The following is a 15,649-nucleotide window of genomic DNA, read 5'->3' as shown; positions in this document are numbered from 1 at the left end:
CTTCGTTTGCTTTTGGACACAACATAATGGTAGCACAGCACACAGTAATTTGCCAATTTTGGGGGAAAAAGAGCTTGAGCAAACAGCTTCCCCCCGCCCCCGAACACAGAAACGAAACGAATCGAATCGAAAGTTGCCACGAACAGAAGACCGTTAGCTGTACGAGTGCCCGTATTAGCGGCAGGCTAGGCTACCCTTGAAAGCTCTTGGTCCCACTCTGGCTGGTCCGAAGTGGCGTTCGGCTGCCTGGCGGAAAACTGCATTTCAGTGTGATTTTCAAACCCAAGTCGGTCGGTTGTTACTCCAAATCCGACTCCGACTCCAATTCCTACTCCAGTTACAGTTCCAGTTAAAACTCGTAGGCGGATCATTTGCCACCAAGATGCTCTCACTCTCGCTGATGCTGATCGTACTGGGGGCCGCTGTGGCCATTGAAGTGCAGGTGAGGATCATCCGCGTGACTAGGGGGACGGGCTCAAGTGCAATTATGCTGAGGAATCAATTAAGAGGAGCGTGTGCCACCCAATTGACAAAGCTTTTGGACTATGTTGGCGCTGGGCTCTGTACTCCGTTCACTTTTGACCCAAAAATTGTAACATAACATGCAATTGTGGCACTCCACTCACACACGTTTGATCGTTTGAGACAGAGAGGAGGCTGCTAGGAGGCTATGGGGCGGCTGTGAAACCGGTTGGGGCACGAACTTTCTTATGCAATCTCCACATTTGATATGTTTACAGAAATTCGGATATCTGTTTAATCCCCCTCAACCGGAACATCCGCGGCATGAGGAGAAACAAGATCTGAACAAGATACCGGGAGTGGCTGGCGTAGATTATCCTATATATCACGAGGTGCCCCACACCCAATTCAGCTGTCATAATGTCCCCGCCGTTCCGGGAATGTATGCGAATGTGGAGACTGGCTGCCAGGCCTACCACGTGTGCCACGATGGACGCGAAGGACACCAGGGTGCCAAGTTTCTGTGCACAAATGGCACTATCTTCAACCAGAAGGAGTTTGCCTGCGATTGGTGGTACAATGTCAAGTGCGAGGAGGCCATCAGTCTATATCAGTAAGTTTTCGTACATACCTGATGTTGGGTTATTATAAACTTTAAATCATTTTCAGCTTGAATGCCGATCCGGAGCATAATCCCTACTTTCCGAAAAAGAAGCCAGAACTCGAACATCTGGACCATGATGCTGGAAAGTTTCTGATTCAAGCCTAATATACTCTTCACTCTCATTTCATCGCGATGCACATTTTCCGTTTTGTAAATAAAACCTTTTTTTTTGTTTTTAATCATCTCGAGGATGGTCGTTTATTGGTCGCAGCAATGTTCCTGCATTAAGCAGATACTGGTGATTAGGAAGCATGTGCGAGAAATCTCGACTAAAGTTTGCTTGCTCTCCTGATATTAAAACATAATAATTTTCTTTAATATAAATTTGTTTTCTTTTTAAACCCGTTAATTATGTTCGACTTGTTGAACTAGTTCAAAATTGAGTGGTGTGGTTCCTCTCAGCGATGGTAATTTAATGGTGCTCACAGTTGACATTTATTTGAGAGTGCGACAGCAAAACGTCCTGGGGACTGATTTCGTACAGTTTTACCAATTGTACCTATATAATATATATATTTTATAATAATAAAGTTAATAATTCAAATATTTCATATTTTACTATCGTTTGATACTTATCGTATAAAAATATCGATTCCCACTGTCGCTTCCATGGGGCTTATATGAAAAAAACGGGCAAAATATTTTTGAAACGTACACATTTCCCCTTCAGGTGTCGCCCTTGGTAATTACATATAAATGTAGTAATTATGTAGCAACAGTGTAGTTAGCCTGTAGTTACCATGTATAGAAATTAATTTAGTGGAAATTGTTGACCGGTTTTTTTTAAACCTTATTTTATAAGAAATGCAATATAGATGAAAACATAAATTGAACCGGTCTTGTAGCAAATTAATTTAATAATAAGATAAAACTATTAGTTTAGACCTGAATGTCCTAGCTAACCAGTAATATTCAACCGAACAGAAAGTCGAGGAATATGTTGGAATTATGAATACAAATAGTTCGTCAGTATATTTACGGTATATTTCTAAAGTAAGATTGTATGTTTCGGTATATTTTTGAGGGTCGGACGGTATATTTTATTGATAAGTACGCGGTCACACTGGATGTGAGACTGAGACAGAAAAATATAGTTCCAGACTTTTTTGTGTTTGCAAACAACTTCCTCAGTTCTGAGGAACAAAATAGGGGAAATTAGAAATTCAACATGAATTTACTTGACTTACCGCAGACAGTGCTGATGGACATATTCGAGTATCTGCCGTATGACGAAGTTGCCAAAAAGCGCGAGGTAAGCAGTTGTATGAGAAGTGCATAAAATCCGACCTGTGACTAACTCTGGATGGTTCCACGAAACTCTCCTCCTGCCAGGTGTGCAGTCACTTCAATTTTACGGGCCAGCAAGTGCTGAACCTGGGATTCAACAAGATTATTATGGAACATGCCAAGATTTTCAAGCGTATCAAGTCTATGCTGCCGCGTCGCGAATCGGAACGCAGGTAAGTCTAGATAGGAGCAGCACCGAGATCTTTGTGAATGCATCTTCGTACTGCTTCCAGGAATCATCCCCTGTCGCGGCACTCGGACATACTCACATCCATTGAGACGCGCATATCCATGCTGACGATGACCTATTCGAAGTTTATTGACCTCAATATGTGCTGCTTCATACCAGGCCGTGTCCTGGACGAGATTGGCGAGATTCTGAGACTGCTGCTGACAACATCAAAACCATTGCGTCCGCACGAAGTGCTGCAGGAGCTACGTGACATCTCCTCCATGGCCATTGAGCACTTTGATGAAAAGATTGCCACTGATTTCAAGCAAGAGCACCGTAAGCAGCTGGCCGAGTCCTCGGGTACACGACTGCTAGTCTGTGGCCCCCTGGGGGATATCAGCTTTAGTGGCGTCAAACGGGAATGCCAGCCCGTGGATCATGCCATTGTCCAGCAGGCCATAGTGCAGCTGGCTCCACTCAGTGCCGGCAACCAAGCCACTTCCACTCGCGGACGCCTCAACATAATGCTGCAGCGGCAATACCAGCAGCAAAGGCTGCTCGCTTCGAAGGTGCGCAGTCTGGAGGCTGCCCGCAAGACACAGGATCGCCGCCTACATGAGGCGACGGGCTGCATAACAGAACTGACCACCCAGGTGTCGGAGCTGAAGCGTCAGCTGGAGGATGTGGTGGCCAACACGCCCAGTGTTGCTGTCAAACGCCAGGCGGTGAGCAGCTCAGACTGCCTGCCAGCCCTTAAGAAACCCAAGGTATAGCCAACAAATTAGAGCAGAAAAAGTAAGCAGATTAGACTAGAAGTGTAGAAGTGTGCCCCATCCCCTCCAAAGAGAGAGAAGTGATGAGAAGTGAAGAGAAATGTGTGTGTAATGTAGCCCATAACTTTTAGACAGTGCAGTGCAGCTCTGATATATCGCGTTAAGATTTATTGTTGCACTTGTTACTTAAATATTGTATTATTACTACTATATAAATACATTGAACATCTAATGAAGGTTTTTCTCTTTTTTCATTCAGAAAATTGCCGCTTCGCTCCTTGTTTTTTGGTTGAATGAAAAGTACTCTTTCTGTGTGTAATATGGGGTGTCCTGTAGTCCTGTAGTGTGGCTAGGCTTTTGTCTTTAGTTAAATGTTTCCGTGATAGTAACTTTAGCTTTCGTTAGTTTTTTTATTACTTTTTATTGCGAGTGCCGGGATGTCCATTTTGCGCTATTGCTACGGCTGCTCTCTCTCTCTCTCTTTCTGTGTCTCTCTCTATGCGGGGGCTGTGTCTGGATGCTATGGTAATTAACGTTAGCTTAACCGTATAAAAGGTAGTATAAATTGCAACATGTTAGCATTATCCATTCTTTGAGGGAGTGGTCTCCCGACTTAATCCATACATACATACATATACACTAGGGGCTGTCTCTACTAAATATATACAATAACACAAAGGATGGGAAGGGGAGAGGACGCAGTGGTTAATAACATTTCTCGGGTTATGGGTAGGGGTTGGGGTAGGGATAGGAGGGACAGTGGTAGTACAGTGCATAACAAAAAACTACAATTTAAAATGGAAAACAAAAAAAAATTCATTGCAAACTTCTTATACGTATATCCTCACAAATTTCTGTATAAACTAGATAAATTGAAAGCATTGCCACACATTGAAATGTAAATGGGATCATCCAATCCGATCCACTTCGATCCTATACTCTCTTATTTTACAGTTAGTAATAGTGTCAGTTAGTGTGTTAACTGGGAGATAAATCGTATATGTATATCCGTGTTTCGATGCGCTTCGCATTCATTTCCAATGTGTACTCCTGGGCCTGGGCTTTGGGCGAATCACATGCGTATACAATTATTTTTCTTTATAATCTATGTACAACACAGCGTCTTTTTCTTTGCCGTATGGATATCTGTGGGGTAGCGCCGCCAGATTAGTAACGACGCCGACGGTGCTACTTTTTCTTTACGGCCGCCTTGTGGTGTATTTTCTCCTGCAGCTGGCGTATCAACTGCTGTATGTCGTCCACGTTGTATGCGTAAATCAGCTTGCATTGCTTCGCCTGGATGTTGCCATTGTTGAGGTTCTTTAGGGCGTGCTGCAAACAGTAGACGTTGCCGTCTTCGGTGCGCACCATGGATATGTACAGATTGGCACGACAGAGATCGCATTCACTTTCGATGGACTTGTGCGGTGGCTGTTGTTGCTTCTTGGCCTTTTGACCCTTTTCGGCCTGCACTTTTTCGGTGGATGTCACGCCAGCGGCCTGAAATACACACAATTATAATTTAGTTTATACTAAATGAAACCCAAGGATCGTGGAAGGGAAGACTCACTCTAAGCTGTTCTCGTGCTGCAGATTCCTTCTCGCAGACCTCGTTCAGCATGGGCAGCATTTGATGGAGGGTATCGGGGTTGACGCGCTGGTCATAGCCCAGGGCGAACAGCAGCTGTTCCAGCGAGAACATGGCTGGCTCGCAGCTCTCATGGATGTCCTGAAACATTTCATATTGATTAGCCTTGATTCTCCCGACTGCAAAATGGAATGTGGATAGACTTACCCTGAAATCATCTTTGGCCAAATCCAGCCACGACATGGTGGCGAAATAGACACTCTCCGAGACCACATAGCCGGTGGCCAGGCTGGAGGTGTAGGCCCGGGGAAAGACCACAATAAACTCGCCAGGCTTCTGCTCGATGCGGCACAGAGACACCCCCCGGTCCGTCAGCATGTGCGGGGGCACCATCACCGTATCGCAGGGCAGCCAAATGGTCTTGTTCTGGCAGTGGGTGGGGATCAGCGAAGTGAGTGCGGATCTGAAATTGGCGCTCTGATCGTCGGGTATGCCGTACCACAGCTTGGAGGCACCCGTGTGGAGGTATTCAATCCAGGACAGACCATGCGGATCCCGGTACCAGCAGCACGCCGAGAAGAGCATGCCCACATGGAGGGTGGGCACGGTGACGCCCATCACGGGTCCCAACGAACGCAGCACTGAGCCAGCATTGTTGGTGAGAACCTTGAGGTTCCACGGATGGCGAGCATAGTTGGAGCCCTTGCCCTTGGGACCGGGACTGGGGAAGCCATAGCCCCAGCCAGAGCTGTCGATGGATCCCGAATGGACACACACATGACTGTCGCGGACGGCGACATGGCGCCAGAACTCGGCCTCCACCTCGTTGACGGTGGGATCGGTGCTCTTGAACCACAGAGCCATCGTGTTCCTCGCGATGCGGTAGAACTGGCTGAGGGGCATGCTCCTGCCCTTGACAATGCACTCCATGGACACGCCATCGATCTCCTCCTCCGACTCCTCATCCTCGTCGCTGCTCAGGTCATCCTCCTCGTTCGAGACGCTCTCCGTGTTGACAAACCGATCCGCATTCCGTCTGGCTCTGGCCTCCCGCTTGGCCCAGTCCGCCTCGACCTCGTCGAAGAGCTTCTGGCGCTCGGCCGGCGACAGGGTGTCGTAGGGCAACAGGTACTTGCAGTAGATGTCATCCAGCTTGGTCACCCGGTCCTGGGCCAGCTTCGGTATGCACATTTCCTCGGCCACACGCGACCACTTCTTCTTCTCGATGACCTCCTTGAGGCCGCCCAGTTCCTGGACGGTGTGATAGAGCCGCGGCAGATCCACCTCCATGCCTCCAATCCAAGGCGGATGATTCATCGTAATGCTCTGGGTGGCCAGGTACTTCTTGATGGCACTCAACTCCTTGGCACTGGGCCCCCACCGATGCAGCATCTTGTGCACGTACTGATTGTACGCCGTGAACCGCATCTCGTCCGATATCCGACACTCTGGCTTGAAGCTAGCTGGTGGAATGATCTTACAGATCCCAAACCGGGCCGCAATCGGTGTGATTCGCTCAATGAACTCGATGGGATCGGCAAACTCCTTCTCCGTCGGACGGAAAATGGGTGCCTCCACCATTTGGGTGGGATCGTCGTGCCGAGGGAAGGCCGTATTATTGGCCATCTTGATGGGCGTGTCATCCTTGTACTTTTTGGCCACGGCCGCCGCTGTTGAGCTGGTCTGGGCCGCTGTCCGCGACTTTGCGGAGCCCGAGAAGAGCGACGAATTGGAATTGACACGCACCAGACTCGACGAGGCACCGCCTGCGCCTGTGCCTGTGCCTGCGCCGGCGGCTCCCGCTCCCGCTCCAGATGCCGCTGAGGTGCTGGCTTTGGGCAGGCTCTTTAGGCTGGTTGTGGAGGCGGCATCATTGTTGGATGCCGCATGGAAGAGCGTCTTTACGAGCTCGTTCGTGTTCAGGGACTCGGGCAGCGGCTTCGAATTGGTGTCCATCTGGGCCTTGGTCACCAGCGTGGCCTGCATCACCACCTTCTGGTTGGGTCCGTCGGGGCCCTCGCGTCCCAGCTTGACAGCCACTCCCTGGATGCCGCCGTCGCCGCTGCCACCGACACCCGCTCCCTGCAGGGGTATGTAGAAAGTAGCTCCCTCGGGATCCGAGTCGCCGCTCGGCTCCACTGCTGCTGTTGGCGGAGGAGGGGCCACCTGCTGCTGTTGCTTCTTGGCTGCCCTTCCCGGTCCCGTCTTGGGTTTCGATCCCTCAATCTTGCAGTTTTCGGTGGGACTGAGCGTCAGTTGGACGGCAGTGGCCGCTGCAGCGGCTGCCGCCCGCTTCTTGGTCGGCGACCGCTCACTCAACGCATTCGGCACTGGTGCTGCAGCCGCTGGCGGGGGCGTCGGGGCGGGCTCCACCCGAGTGCGGCGATTGCCTGGCTTGGCCCCCGCGGGGGTCTCCTCTTCCTTGCCGAAGGCATAGACAGATTCGCTTCCTCGCTTCGCTGAAGCACTCGGTGCTGCCGCAGGTGGTGGCTGCTTCGTCTCTGCCTGTTGCTGGGTCGTCGCCTTGTTCGCCTTCTGGTTGTACACTGGCGTCCGCTTGGGCGTGGGCGGAGTGGGTGGCGGTGGTGGTGGCGGAGACACTGCTGTTGCTGCTGCTGTTGCTGATGCTGCTGCTGTGGCATTCTTTTTCCCCTTGTTCCCTTTCTGCTGACTGCTAGCAGGCGGCGGCGGTGTTGGTGGCGTGCTCTTGGTGGGCGTGACAGGGGTGGGCGTTGGAGCGGAAGGCGTGGTAGCCGCACTGCGCGCCTGAGGAGCAGCCCTGGTTCGGACAGATTCCTTGGCCTTTCGCTCGATCACTGATTTCTTGTCAGCGGGCGCTGTCTTGTCCGCCGCTGGCTCCGATTTCTGTGTGAGATTCACGGGCGTCGATGATTTCTCGCCGTCGAGGACATCACAGTCGGCCTGCGCCTGCGTCTGCTCCTTGCGACTGGAGGGCGTCACCACAACAGGCGTGGCCTTCAACGACGGCCCCTTGGCCGACCAGGCGCTCTCGCTCTTGCCGAGATCTCCCCCGCGGGTGTTCTTCGACGAGGATGAGAAGCTGGCGCTCAGCTCCTTCTCGTCCCGCGTGGGCGGCGGGGTAGTGGACTGCTGCACCCGCATATTGTCATCGAAATCATCGTCCAGATCGTCCTGGAGTATCTCATCCGGATTGGAGGAGCACTCCATCAGCCACTTCTGGATCTGCTCGTGCGTCATATTCACCTTGGCCTTTCGCCGCTCCTTGCTGGTCAGCTGGTCCCCAAAGTATCCCTCGGTGGGCACCACCGGGCCCAGCACAGGCTTGTGGATCGATCCGCACTTGCCCAGTGTACACTTGGTGTTGTCGGGGCCGGAACTCTGGGCCAGGCTGACGCTGGCTATTCCGAATATCTTCCCGGACTCCTCCTTGCTGGGCATCAGCGTAGCCTGCGCTAGAAAGCTGCTTATCTCGTCTTTCAGGGGATCGCCACTGCCGCCGGCGCCTCCTGCATTGCTGTTACTGTGGGCAGGCGGTGGCGTTGGCGTGGACGTTGGGGCGCCTACTCCTGCTGCGTTGACTTGCTGTGCAGCTGCCGCGGACGTGGAGGCCACTGGCGGCGGTGCCGGGTTGGGCGGCGGGGCTGTTGCTGTGCTCGAACTGAGGCTGGACGTCTGCAACACCACTGTTGCTGGCTGGCTGGTGGATGCAACGACTGGCGGCGTGGCAGGCGTCGTTGGCGGTGCCAGGGGGCTTTTGGTGGCCGACGAAGAGGCGGTACCCGTGCCCGTGCCTGTGCCTGTGCCGGTGCCCGTGCCCACCGTCGTGGACGTTGGCGTCGGCAGAAACTTCACAGGCGAGGGTGTGGGAAAGGTGCTCGAGGTCGAGGATCGTGGTGGCAGTGGACTACGCTCGTATTTGGGCGTGAGGAAGTTTGGATTGATCTTGGGGCACTGGTAGGCCTCAATGGGTGGGGGATAGGTTGTTGGCGGTGTCTGGTATTTCAATGGCGATCCCTGGGCAGGAGTCTTGCTGCCAGACGGTCCTCCTCCTACCACTCCGCCTCCGCCTCCCCCAGAGCCAAACGGATGCGAGGGCGTCGGTGGGGGACGAACATAACCGGAATGGTAATGCGGCGATGCCTGCGGCAGATACGACGATGTCTTTTGGAAGCCCACCGCCACTGCGGCGGCCGCACTGCCTCCGGGCAGGGCATAGGTGGCGGGTACATTGAGAATCTTTGATGTCGGCACCGGCGACTTCTTCTCCATGACCTTTAGCGGGGTATAGTTCAGAGGGGGAATGGAGATGCAATTGGATGCGGCCACTTGGATGCCACTGGGCAGGGGCAGTGTTGTCAGCGCTGGCGTCACCACTGGCGTTGCCGTCGCCACTGGCGTTGCCGTCGCCACTGGCGTTGTCGTAGCCACTTGCGTTGTCGTTGGCTTGGTGGCCAGCGGCAGCAACGACAGCTGCTGTGTGGTTAAGGGGGGAATGATGGGCGCCTGGATCTGCAGCTGCATCGATTGGACGACCACTGATGGAAGAACCGCCGCCGAAGTTGTCGCTGTGGTGGCGGATGGAGCGACAGCAGACTGGAGCTTTGCCGATGGCCGGTGGGGTGTGGTGGTTGATAGCTTGCCGGCCACTGGCAATGGACTATCCTTCTCCTGGCTGGCGCCTTTGGGCACACACGGCACTTTGATGGCCAGTGGCTCGTCATCCGAGTCGCTGAAACTCTTCTCCAGATTGCGTTTCGTTTCGTTCAGCTCCTCGTTGATTAGAAAATCTTCCTCCTCGTCGGAGTCGACTTTTGACTGTTCGGACTTGGCTTTGGGCTTTGCCTGTTCGCTCATCTTTGTCAGCGAGCCCTTTTTTACGAGCATTCCCTCGATGGGGGGTTTGGCGGGGGGCGCAGAAGCACCAGCAGCAGTAGCTGCCTTTCCCTGCTTTGGGGGTCGTCCGCGTCTTGCCGGAGGCGGTGGCTTCTCCTCCTCCGACTCGGGTGGGGAGGGCGGATCTGCTCGGGGTACTTCTGTCGCAGCTGCTGTTGGAGCTGCTGCTCCCCCCTTTAGAGGTGGCTTGGGCGACGGCTTTCGCGATTGTTTACCTGCCGTTGGCACCGTCGTTGCCTCGGGCACGTTCAACTTTCCCGCCGCATTCTTTTTGATCTCCTTCTCCATCTTCTCCATCTCCTTGGCGTTGGGTATGTCCGGGTAGCTGCTCAGCGAGAGATCGTCATCATCGTCATCGGCCATCTGCAGCTTGTGGCCCATGATTCCCATGTAGATGGCCGCCGCCTCCTTGGTCTTCCTCGAGGGCCGCTGCGAGCGCTGTGGCTGGGGTTCCACCTCCACAGCGGCTGCTTCTTCCGCTGTGGCTTTGCTCTTGGCTGTCTTTCGTCCTGGACGGGCATTCGTCGTGGCTTTCTTTGGGCAGGGGGGCGCCAGGTCCTGCTCATCGGCCGGTGGGTCCTCAGCTTTTTTCTTTCCCGCCTTGGCCGCCCCGCGTTTGTTTGACTCCGCTGCTGTCGCTGCGAGTGTTGCTGCTACCGCAACTTCTTTCTCCTTTTCCTTTTCCTCTTCTTTTTCCTTATCTTTTTCCTGCTTCTTGGTGGCCGCTTTGCGACTCCTGGCCGCTGGTGGAGGCGCCGCGGCATTACCCTTCTTGGGACTGGCCCCCTTGGCGCCCTTCTTCAGCTTAATGGACTTGGCCAGCGGCTGCTCATCGTCGGAACTGAAGTCGAAGACGTTCAAACTCTTTTTACCCTTGCTGCCGGAGCCGTGCTGGCTGTCGCCGTTCTCCAGCTGCTGCTGTTGCTGCTTCTGCTGCTGCTTGGCTTCTTTGGCATAAATACTAGAATTTGTCTTCTCCTTTGTTTCTTTGAGCTGCTTGGCCGGCTCCTGTTCCGGCTCTGGCTGTGGCTGCTCTCCCTTTGGTTCCTCTGGATCCTTCTCCTTCTTCTTCTTGGAGTCTTCTTTCGCCTTTTCTGGCTCCTCTTGCTGGGGTGGCACCTTGACTGGCTCGAAAAAAGCCCGCTGTCGCGTCATCCGGCCCGAGGACTCGGGCGAGGGTATGAATATGGGTGATTCCCGTTGCCTTAACCGCTTCGCGGGTCCTTTTTCCTTGGGCGGAATCTCCGCAACGGCTACGGATGCTGGTTCCGACGATGGTTTCTTTCCTGAGGCTGAGGCTGATGCTGCTGCTGCGGGTCGCCCCCTTTTGGCTGGCTCGGCTTTCGCTGGGCCCTCCTTTGAGGCCTCATCCCCGTTACGGGAGGTGGCATCATGGGCTGAAAAGTATTCATCATCGTCATCCTCCTCGTCCTCATGCTGCTTCTCCTCCTCCGCCCGATCATCGATTATGGCCTTGCTCTCCTTGGTGCTGGAACGGTTGGAACGACGCTTGTTGGTGTCTGCTGCAGTGGCTGATGATGTGGCGGCACCCAGGCTGTTGCTGTTGGTTTTGGTGGCGTTCTCAGGTGCTGCTCTGCCCCTGCCGCCACGTCGATTGCCATCGGTAACAACTTCGGCTCGCTTTCGCACAGCTCCGGGAAGCATTGGAGTCGTCGCTGTCGCTGTCGTTGGAGCCCCTGTTGCTGGTATGAGATTGGGTTTATCACTTGCTGCTTTGTCTGTTGCTGTTGCTGATGCTGTTGATGCTGCTGCTGTTGATGACTTATCAGCCCCTGCTGGCTGCTGTGACCGTGGCTCCGGCTCAACCTCCGCCTCTCTCTTCTTCGTTGCTGCCGCTCCGCCCTTGGCCGGCCTGCCACGTTTCTTCTTGTTGTTGACCGCTCGACTGTTCTGGGCCTTCTTGCTGCTGTTATTGTTGTTGTTGTTGTTGTTGCCCGGCAATGCTGCCTCGGATTCTTTTGAATCCTTGGATTTACCCTGATTCAGATAGTCGAGATGAGCGGGCAAAGCGGGTGTGCCGCGAAAGCATAGAAACGTGAGGAAATCCTGCGGCTTGGGACACTTGTTGGGCAGTATCTCGATGGGCGGCTGCGAGCTCTCTGCACCCGAAGTGCTCGGACCAGTGCCTCCTGCTCCTGCTCCAGCCGCTGCTGCCACGACGCTGCTGTATGCCATGCCACTCGACGAGCTGCTGGGCGCACTCTGGCCCTGGGCGAACTTCCGCTGGGCCTGCACCTTGGTTCTGCAACAGAAAAAGAGAGAGACAGAGATAGAGACAGAGACAGAGAAAGAACAAAAGAGAAAGAGAGAGGAGAAATTGGAAAATGGAAATGGTGTGAGTGACTTTTAATTGGGCACAAATGCAATTTGATATACAATTACGAAGGTAAATATTAATTTCAGGCCCAAAATCAAAGAAACAATGCAGTGACCTGCACAGATACACACGCAGGTACAGTGGTCGCAGGCCTCACGGAACACGACATTTACTGTCGTATTAATCCCAATTTATATCTAAACTTGCTGTTCAATAAATCAATTTTCCACCACGTAAAAATAGATACATTCCCTACATTTAAATTGTGTAGCTACTGTTCCAGTTAGCGACTATAAACTGTCCCAATCCACCTGCATGGGGGAGACTGACTGACTGACTGACTGAATGACTGCCTGACTGCCTGCTCCCCATACCAGAGCCAGTCAGAGCGATGCGAAACACCCCTTCAGCAATAGCTAGACGGCAGCAAACAACAACAACGCCACGACACGATGTTGACGATTTTACTTATACAACTGCGGAGTCCAGTGCCCCCTTCCATCACCAGCCCCAACCCCATGCCCCATCTACGCCTCATACTACTCTCCTCCCACTCCTCGCACACCCGCAATGGCAGTGGCACCCGCACACAAGCTCACACCATTTCCAGGGGCCCTGCGACGTCATCTCTATTGGATTACACACGCACACACACACACGCGCGCACGCACACACGGACAGTGTACACTAACGTAAATACACACAGATGTATTTATGATCAAACTCAATTTGCAACAACAATAGAGTGCTGTGGCAGCAGCAGCACCTGATAGAGATAGGAGACGAGACACACTCACCTCTTGGGCATTTCGGGTGATGACTCCACAGCAGCAGCAGCAGCGGATGCCGCTGCCGCAGCCGCAGCCGCGGCAGCTGGTGGCGGAGTATCAGTCTCCTTGCGGCGACGCTTGTTGTCTTTTGAGACAACCATTTTGTTGCGAATTTTTCGCGCCTCTTTCTCTCACCTCCTTCACACTTTTTGTGTGTGGCGCGCGGGACTCGCTTTGAATTAATTTATGTACGCGGGTCGGAACTTATTTGTGGGGCGCTCTGTAGTTTCTCATTTGCATAAACGCAATTGCCAATTTTCCGCCGGACTCTCTTTTTTATTATGTATATATTTGTACATATATATATACATGTATAGCTACAACAAACACAGATTTTGTTGGTGCTTCTGCTGCAGCACGCAATTGATATCGTATTTTCGCTTCATCTTTTCACGCATTCAGTTGGTTGTGGGACATATAAAAATTGCACTAAAATACGTTTTATTATCTCGTCTCTCGAATACACATTATTCGTTTACATTTCACAAGCTGCAAGTGCAGTAAATTTCATTTTCTTTCGTGAGATTTGCTTGCACATATTTTTTTCGTTTCGCTGCTTCTTCTTCTTTCACCGCTTTTGCTTTGTGTCATGGCGGACAAGCAACGGTGCTGCCACTCTGTCGAAAAAGGGACGATGAAAAAATTGCCAGATTCTTAAATGTAAGGAAAAAAAAGGTAAGGAAGAAAGTGGACTTTCTCGTGAAGTTCTGGACGAGTTTCTATTCAAGAGCTGTTTTTGAAATCCACACTCCATCCTCTTTGAAACGGAGATCAAAATATCGATTGTGGCCTAACTAACAAACATCGATGTTCACGGCCCACCTCTAATTTCGTGCACTTCCTGGTCTGGCAACCCCTTGGGAATTCTGTGAGTTGACAAAAATTGCAACAGTAGAAATTTGTGTGGTTAAATTGTCAAATAAAGAAAAGTAAATAAGTAGAAAAGCAGACATGAGCGAAGGTGCTGGCAACTGGTGTCTCATTGAGAGCGATCCGGGCGTGTTCACGGAGCTGATTCGCGAATTTGGTAAGTTTTTCAATTGGCCGCGCTTTCCGGGACGCCGCTCCTTGGATGCATACCGACGCGCCGGCAGCTCCAATCCAGTAATGTTTGCAAACTTCTCCGATTGCCAGGTTGCGATGGCGCTCAGGTGGAGGAAATATGGAGCCTGGACAGTGAATCGTTCAAGAACCTGGAGCCCATACACGGATTGATATTTCTCTTCAAATGGGTGCAGGAGGACGAGCCCGCTGGCAAGGTGGTGCTGGACAAGGAAGATATATTCTTTGCCAAGCAAGTGATCAACAATGCCTGCGCCACGCAGGCCATTCTCAGTTTGCTGATGAACCTGGAACACGAGGACATCAAACTGGGCGAGACGCTGGCCAACTTCAAGGAATTTTGTCAGTGCTTCGATCCCTACAACAAGGGCCTGACGTTGAGCAATGCCTCCCAGATACGCACAGTGCACAACTCCTTCGCCCGGCAGACTCTCTTCGAGCTGGACATGAAGAACCAGAGCAAGGACGAGGATCTCTACCACTTTGTGGGATATATCCCTATTAAAGGACGTTTGTATGAGCTTGATGGCCTCCGCGAGGGACCAATCGATCTTGGTGAGATCAAGCCGGATCAAAACTGGATTGATGTGGTGCGACCAATCATTGAGAAGCGCATGCAACGCTACAGCGACGGTGAGATCCACTTTAACCTGATGGCCCTGATCTCGGACCGTCAGCGCATCTACGAGAAGCAGATAGACAAGCTGCTCAATCCGGCTCCCGATGCCATGGATACAGAGGAAGATCGTCAGACTGAAATTAGCAGCTTGCGCTCCTACATCCAGTACGAGGTCCAGAAGAAAAAGCGCTACAAGGTGGAGAACGTGCGTCGCAAACATAACTACTTGCCCTTCATCGTGGAGCTGCTGAAAATGCTGGGCGAGACCGGCCAGCTGATGCCCATCTACGAGAAGGCCAAGCAGCGCGCGCTGGAACGCGAACAGGCGCAACGCAAAAAGGAGTCCAACTAAAAGCATTTAACAAAAATACCATAACTTATCTCTCTGGATAGGACATTAGACAGAACCGAAAAGAACAGCCAGTTAACTGCAATTCAAAATTGCTGCGATTTCAATAAAACACAAAACACAAACTTATAAACAATTCAGAAAGAATGAAAGCAACATAGGAGAGCACTTACATACACTTACATCTATTGCTGGTTAGTAGTTAGGGTCTTGAACTGCTTTGGACTGTACTTTAATTTTTATAAACGCCCCATGCTCCTGTGCTCCATCTGTGCACCCTGTGCTCTCTCTCTATCTGCTAGTAATCGTACAATACAGTACAGTACATACTACAGCCCGTTCCAGGGTTAAGCTAAATATATAGTGAAAAATTTAAATAAATCGCATAAATAAACACAATTTTGGTAAAGTAAATGAATGGAAACAATTGTATATGCCTTTTCTCGTATAGAATATATTTGGTTTGGTATTTTACGTTTTGTATATATATTTTTTACAATTTCTATTTTGTTTTTTTTTTGTTTTGTTTTGGTTGTATTTTGCATTTGATTTTTGCGTTTCGTTTCCCATTTTGAAATTTTGATGCTGCTTGTTGTATATATATGTATGTATATGTATATTGTATGTATA

The 15,649-nt window shown here is 51.6% G+C and overlaps 4 protein-coding genes across 4 annotated transcripts; 3 read left to right on the top strand and 1 right to left on the bottom strand.

The window, feature by feature from the left end:
• The first annotated feature begins 146 nt into the window (after positions 1-146).
• Positions 147-1,429, top strand: LOC117185098 (uncharacterized). The gene is made up of 3 exons (XM_033384946.1): positions 147-442; positions 741-1,075; positions 1,132-1,429. Exons 1-3 carry the CDS (start codon positions 383-385, stop codon positions 1,229-1,231), a joined length of 495 nt encoding a protein of 164 aa, XP_033240837.1. The 5' UTR covers positions 147-382; the 3' UTR covers positions 1,232-1,429.
• A 753-nt stretch (positions 1,430-2,182) lies between these two features.
• Positions 2,183-3,594, top strand: pall (F-box protein pallbearer). Its single transcript, XM_033384942.1, has 3 exons — positions 2,183-2,378; positions 2,459-2,586; positions 2,647-3,594. Exons 1-3 carry the CDS (start codon positions 2,295-2,297, stop codon positions 3,356-3,358), a joined length of 924 nt encoding a protein of 307 aa, XP_033240833.1. The 5' UTR covers positions 2,183-2,294; the 3' UTR covers positions 3,359-3,594.
• On the bottom strand, positions 3,507-13,606 carry Jarid2 (Jumonji, AT rich interactive domain 2). The gene is made up of 4 exons (XM_002135365.3): positions 12,957-13,606; positions 5,154-12,084; positions 4,929-5,087; positions 3,507-4,858 (listed from the first exon to the last, which is right to left on the bottom strand). Exons 1-4 carry the CDS (start codon positions 13,088-13,090, stop codon positions 4,547-4,549), a joined length of 7,536 nt encoding a protein of 2,511 aa, XP_002135401.2. The 5' UTR covers positions 13,091-13,606; the 3' UTR covers positions 3,507-4,546.
• Positions 13,607-13,828: 222 nt separating this feature from the next.
• Uch-L5 (ubiquitin carboxy-terminal hydrolase L5) lies at positions 13,829-15,437 on the top strand. Its single transcript, XM_001352581.4, has 2 exons — positions 13,829-14,016; positions 14,124-15,437. Exons 1-2 carry the CDS (start codon positions 13,941-13,943, stop codon positions 15,020-15,022), a joined length of 975 nt encoding a protein of 324 aa, XP_001352617.1. The 5' UTR covers positions 13,829-13,940; the 3' UTR covers positions 15,023-15,437.
• Positions 15,438-15,649: the final 212 nt, after the last annotated feature.

Source organism: Drosophila pseudoobscura, chromosome X (assembly GCF_009870125.1).
Source record: "Drosophila pseudoobscura strain MV-25-SWS-2005 chromosome X, UCI_Dpse_MV25, whole genome shotgun sequence".
In the NCBI taxonomy this organism is placed as follows: domain Eukaryota; kingdom Metazoa; phylum Arthropoda; class Insecta; order Diptera; family Drosophilidae; genus Drosophila; species Drosophila pseudoobscura.
This window is presented reverse-complemented; position numbering and strand designations above follow the sequence as displayed.